This window comes from Gymnoscopelus braueri, assembly GCF_963280865.1.
Source record: "Gymnoscopelus braueri genome assembly, chromosome: 15".
Taxonomy (NCBI): Eukaryota; Metazoa; Chordata; class Actinopteri; order Myctophiformes; family Myctophidae; genus Gymnoscopelus; species Gymnoscopelus braueri.
Window position 1 is genome coordinate 51,201,364 of NC_137620.1, and position 6,595 is coordinate 51,207,958.

At 41.0% G+C, this 6,595-nt stretch overlaps 1 protein-coding gene across 1 annotated transcript in view; it reads left to right on the forward strand.

Annotated features, from left to right (window-relative positions):
- LOC308101629 (uncharacterized protein) overlaps positions 1-6,595 on the forward strand; it is a gene marked incomplete at its 3' end in the record, with an annotated part of 33,909 nt that overhangs the window by 2,894 nt on the left and 24,420 nt on the right. The window contains exons 3-4 of the mRNA XM_080451050.1: positions 2,449-2,749; positions 5,759-5,867. Of these exons, the coding sequence (XP_080307176.1) occupies positions 2,449-2,749; positions 5,759-5,867 (410 nt within the window). The remainder of the gene's footprint in view (positions 1-2,448; positions 2,750-5,758; positions 5,868-6,595) is intronic.

Below are 6,595 nucleotides of genomic sequence, written 5' to 3' on the forward strand. Positions count from 1 at the left end.
TGATTCATTTCATTATCAATGATTTTCACCTGATATTTAGTTAAAAGATTCAACATCTGATCCATTTCAAACACTTTTTAAATTGATTTGATTAAAGTTTCTATTTGACAACATTTAACTAGAGTTTATCAGAGAGGCTCTGAGTGATCGATGCCGCCTCTATGGGCTCTAATCAGAGTTCTCTAAACAGATCAAAGCGTGATGATCACATTGCTACTTTTGAATTAGAATCCTGAAAAGTACAATTTTTATTTAATTTCCAATGCATTTAGTTATACTTCTGTTAACTTTATGAACTTAAATACAAATACATTGGACGTAAAAAAGACAATAGAATGTTAATACTAGTCATTAAGCTACTAATATAGACTGAAGTTATTAAAGCGGGTCATGTTTACATGTTATGAATCATAACAGCTGAAATCAATAATATAATCACTATTCTGATATTAGGTAGGTAGGTAGATACTTTATTCATCCCCAAGGGGAAATTAAGGTGTTACAGCAACTCTCATAGAGACGTCAATAAAAACACATTATGATAATAAAAAAACATCTAAAATAGGCATCTAGGCATCGTCAACCTACAATATTAAAACAATGACAGACCAAACACTACTACAGAGTCCCATGGCTTGCATCCCACATCCCTCATCCATCCTAAACATCCCACATCCCTCATCCATCCTAAACATCCCACATCCCTCATCCATCCTAAACATCCCACATCCCTCATCCATCCTAACAGCCTGATCAGCCTGAACATCCATTTCAGTCTGTTTCTAAAGGAGCTTTTCTGCCCTTTCACAGTGTCATGTGGGCCGCATTAAGTGGAGGTTAGACTCTAGATCTAGAGTCTAGATCTAGTCTAGATCTAGAGTCTAGATCTAGAGTCTAGATCTAGACTCTAGATCTAGACTAGATCTAGAGTCTAGATCTAGTCTAGATCTAGAGTCTAGATCTAGAGTCTAGATCTAGACTCTAGATCTAGACTAGATCTAGAGTCTAGATCTAGTCTAGATCTAGAGTCTAGATCTAGAGTCTAGATCTAGACTAGATCTAGAGTCTAGATCTAGACTCTAGATCTAGACTCTAGATCTAGACTCTAGAGGCAAACAGTGGCTTGAATACTCCTGGTGATCGGCCACAAAAATGTTAATCGGAGCATCTCTAGAATTAATTTTATTATTCATCAAGTTGAGCTCTTTTCTAAAATGTTCACAAACAGCTGAGCTTGTAGATCTGCTGAGCTTGTAGATCTGCTGAGCTTGTAGATCTGCTGAGCTTGTAGATCTGTTGTTTGTGAATAAGCTTTTGAACACGTTTTTTTTTATGTTGTCGACTACAAATCATCACTTCTGTTCTACTCACTCTGTGTTCTCATTGGTTCACAAACCTGCCTACCAGTGACATCATCGGTTGGCAGGTGTTTGGTCATTTGTTTATATATTTTATTAACCCATTCAAAACCGGGAACGTGTCTGTGTGTCATGTTAGATTTTGAACCACTTTAACCATTATTTTATACTTAGGCTATTCGAGTGCCGCGCTACGAGCTTGTAGATCTGCTATTTCTGCCCAGAAGCAAAGATTTGAGTTAAAAATATTCACTTTAAAAAATATATATATATATTCAAAGATTTGAACACCTTTTCACGATTTTTCAAAAATAGCAGATCTACGAGCTCATAGCGCGGCACTATGAGCTTGTAGATCTGCTATATACTCCATACTCCGGACAAGTTCGCCTCGGAAAACAAATGACAGTAACGGGAAGACTCGCCCCAAAACACACTTGCCCCCCATTCTATATTCCGCTGGATTTGCCTGTAATAGCGCCGTATTTGCCCCGGGGCGACTGTTTTGGGGCGACTGTGTTTTGGGGCGACTGTGTTTTGGGGCGACTGTGTTTTGGGGCGACTGTGTTTTGGTATTCCCCCGTTGTTGTGCCACGATAAACAAGGAAGTACAGTGGATCAAATAGAATGACTTTTCGGTCATTGCATCGTCTATTTCTCTCTTCAAATGTTTTCAAAAACATTGTTGAGAGCAACGTTTAGTTGTAAATGACATTGTGTGTTTGTTTACATGGCTGTCATGTTGGATAAAGCATAAAACCAAGCAGCGCAGGTTGACATGAGCAGGTGTTCTGAGTCTCTGATTACACAGCGGTCCGTTATAGAGCTCATCGGTCATTATCCAGAAATAATGACAGATGATTGACCAATCAGAATCAAGCATTCAACCAAGCCGTGTAATAATGTGTAATAATGTAATAATGAATCACACTGACGTTGGTGTTAATGTGTAATAATGTAATAACACACACTGATGTTGGTGTTAATGTGTAATAATGTAATAACACACACTGACGTTGGTGTTAATGTGTAATAATGTAATAACACACACTGACGTTGACACACATTTTGCCGTTTTGCCGACACACAGCTCCAAGAAGAAGACGCCTCCAGGACAGCAGGGGGCGACGGCGTCTCCGAGCAAAGCGGGCGAGGAGGTGGAGGGAGTGAGGGTGAAGAAGTGTTGTAAAGGAGAGAGGAGGCGCTGGGACAAGAGTCACTACTGTGTGTTCTGTAGACGGCCTCAGATGAAGATAGGACGCCACCTACTGGTGGCTCACAGGACTGAGGCCGAGGTGCAGAAAGCTGCTGCTTTTGCTAAAGGATCCAAACAGAGACTTTTACTACTGGAGCAACTACGCTGTAGAGGAGACTATAGACACAATATAGAGGTGAGACATGTACCTGTCTGTCTGTCTGTCTGTCTGTCTGTCTGTCTGTCTACTGGAGCAACTACGCTGTAGAGGAGACTATAGACACAATATAGAGGTGAGACATGTGTCTGTCTGTCTGTCTGTCTGTCTGTCTGTCTGTCTGTCTACTGGAGCAACTACGCTGTAGAGGAGACTATAGACACAATATAGAGGTGAGACATGTGTCTGTCTGTCTGTCTGTCTGTCTGTCTGTCTGTCTGTCTGTCTACTGGAGCAACTACGCTGTAGAGGAGACTATAGACACAATATAGAGGTGAGACATGTACCTGTCTGTCTGTCTGTCTGTCTGTCTACTGGAGCAACTACGCTGTAGAGGAGACTATAGACACAATATAGAGGTGAGACATGTACCTGTCTGTCTGTCTGTCTGTCTGTCTGTCTGTCTACTGGAGCAACTACGCTGTAGAGGAGACTATAGACACAATATAGAGGTGAGACATGTGCCTGTCTGTCTGTCTGTCTGTCTGTCTGTCTGTCTGTCTGTCTGTCTGTCTGTCTGTCTGTCTGTCTGTCTGTCTGTCTGTCTGTCTGTCTGTCTACTGGAGCAACTACGCTGTAGAGGAGACTATAGACACAATATAGAGGTGAGACATGTACCTGTCTGTCTGTCTGTCTGTCTGTCCAGCAGTATAGAATGGTTTACAGTGTCAAACGCTTCATGGAGGTCTAACATAACCATGTGATGCCACAGTATTTTCTTTGGGATATTTTTTTGGTCCTTTCTGCCTTTATCGCCACAGTCCAGAGAGAGAGACAGGAAACTGGGAGAGAGAGAGACGGGTAGTCACACGCAGCAAAGGTCGTAGTAGAGCCTATAACAATGTATGTGGAATGTGCCTGGGCCGCTAGGCCAGCGTCTCCCCGGGGTTGTGTCTCTCTATTTCTCTCTCTCTCTCTCTCTCTCTCTCTCTCTCTCTCTCTCTCTCTCTCTCTCTCTCTCTCTCTCTCTCTTGGAGAGGGAGGGACTGGAATTACAAAACGGCACCTATTTTTTAAACTAACAATTACCATACTTTTAGCCCCGAAAACCCCCCAAATCCTCAAATGTCTCATTAAGTGCTCATTAAGTCACGCATCCAACAAGCTTTGAACTGAACAGATTAGACCTTCTGTTCCAGAGATAATGGACAAAACATCTTGAAAACGGACACTTTCACCGATTTTAGATAGAGTTTTGTCCATTGTCGCCCGTTTGTCTTTAATAACTCGGGCTATAGTCCGTGAGCCAGGGGGGTTGGTCACTACCATCTGAGGGGAATAATGCTCATAGTGATTTTTGTCAAGGTATGCATGTCTAGAGTTAGAAAATATGTGATAGCCTTGCACCAATGGTAGCTTTATGGGTGCTATCATGCATTTTATGTTATAACACTAGGCGAAAATTACATGGGTCAATATATGAAAACATACTATTATGTCACATATAGTCACTATGTTGTCACTGCCTGTAATAGAAAAATATTCTAGATATGCAAATTTTAACATCCTTTCTGGACAATATATAGTCTGAGCTTTATCCCAACCATTTTTCAGAGAGAGAGGGTCAATAATAAGAGAGAACCATCAGTTTGAAGTAGAATGCTTCATTCGGATTTTGAAAACTGTGTTTTGGCTTTTGGTTATAAAAGGAGTGATAACACACAGATAGCTACCACCGATGCAAGGCGATCACATTTTTCCTAGCTCTAGGGGTGTATACCTACCCAAAAATCACTATGAGAATTATTCCCCCCAGATGGTGGTGATGACCCCATTTTTGGGGTCCTGGCTCACGGACTATTAGGAAGGTCGTGCGGAGACAAACTAGATACCTGAGTAAAGTTCACTTTGAGCTGCATCCTACACATCCAACACATCCTACACATCCTACACATCCTACACATCCTACACATCCAACACATCCAACACATCCAACACATCCTCTGACATGTCTGTCAGCCTTACCGTTAGGCCTCTAGGGGGCAGATGAACTTTATTTTCTTTTCTTTTTTTACCCCTTTTTCCCAGTCTGGAGAGGGCACTGTTTTACCGACGGGTAAAAGAGATGGGGCTGAAGACCCCGTTCATGTCTATGTGTGTGTGTGTGTCTATGTCTGTGTGTGTGTCTATGTGTGTGTCTATGTGTGTGTCTAAATGTGTGTGTCTAAATGTGTGTGTGTGTGTGTGTGTGTGTGTGTGTGTGTGTGTGTGTGTGTGTGTGTGTGTGTGTGTGTGTGTGTGTGTGTGTGTGCGTGCACATGCCTGGTGTTGAGGACGTATTCGTTGCATCATGTTGCTCAAACATGAGGTGCGCAGCCCCAGGCGCGGCCCCTCGACCGGCCCAGAGCTGTGTAACGTTACATCATATGAGCTGAACATTCATCGTCTCACAGATAATTGCGTTTAACAATTTTTATTGTGTTTTCTCGACATTGAATATTGCTTTTTCATTGGTCCTTCGTTAGTTAAAAACCTGTGATGTCATCATGGCTCACAGTAGCGAGCCTCAGACACCGTCGCCAGATCGTGTGAGAGAAACAAGCAACCGGTCTATGAAAACAAGCCCAAAGGAAGAGACCGCTCGCCAATAAATGTGTCACAGGCTATGATGCACATTTTAGGTGACAGAAATGTTTAAGGAAACTTTTTATTTATTCTACACATTTTTACAATATTGGAAAATGTAAGAATGTATGTGTCATGTTTGGCCTACTGCAGCAACGATACATTAACATGAATATGTGAAGAAAATAAACATACTTCATTTCCATATAGTTTTTGTAAAGCTACAGGGAGCCACTAGGGAGGGGCTTAAGAGCCACTAGGGAGGGGCTTAAGAGCCACTAGGGAGGGGCTTAAGAGCCACTAGGGAGGGGCTTAAGAGCCACAGGACCCCTGGACTAGCCTAAAGGGGAATTCTGTGTGTCTTAAATTCACGTGTCTGTCTGTCTGTCTGTCTGTCTGTCTGTCTGTCTGTCTGTGTGTCAGGTGATCCGTAGAGGTCAGGGGGAGATCGTAACGTGTCGTCAGCCCTCGCAGGAAGTGAACGCCTCCGACTTCCTGCCGTGTACGCTGTGTCTGGGCTTCTTCCTTAAAGGTACGGCAACACAGGAGGGACAAGTTGTTGTTTTTAACGTACATTCATTATTAGTACGTTAACGTCATGCTTCATCATAGCAGAGTTTCACACATAAGTAGCAAAAAGATAGCAGATCTACAAACTCACAACATGTCGCAACGCAAACCTATGTGAACACGGTGGTCTTGTTTATCTGTTCCTGTCCGTTGGCCTTCTTTTACCACACCTTCCATTCCATATGCTTCCACACTAAACCAAATGAACTTTCAGTCACATAAACTAAAGATAAACTAAAAATAAACTAAAGATAAACTATACATAAACTAAAGATAAACTAAAGATAAACTATAGATAAACTATAGATAAACTAAAGATAAACTATAGATAAACTATATATAAACTAAAGATAAACTATAGATAAACTATAGATAAAGATAAACTAAAGGTAAACTAAAGATAAACTAAAGATAAAGATAAACTAAAGATAAACTAAAGATAAACTAAAGATAAACTAAAGATAAACTAAAGGTAAACTAAAGATAAACTAGATAAAGTAAAGATAAAGTAAAGATAAAGTAAAGATAAAGATAAACTGAAGATAAACTAAAGATAAACTAAAGGTAAAGTAAAGGTAAAGTAAAGGTAAAGTAAAGGTAAAGTAAAGATAAACAGTGTCAGTGGTTCAGAAGAATGTCTGAGCGTCTTCCCTGTGGGTTTATAATTAATTATGCAACTAACGCATATTT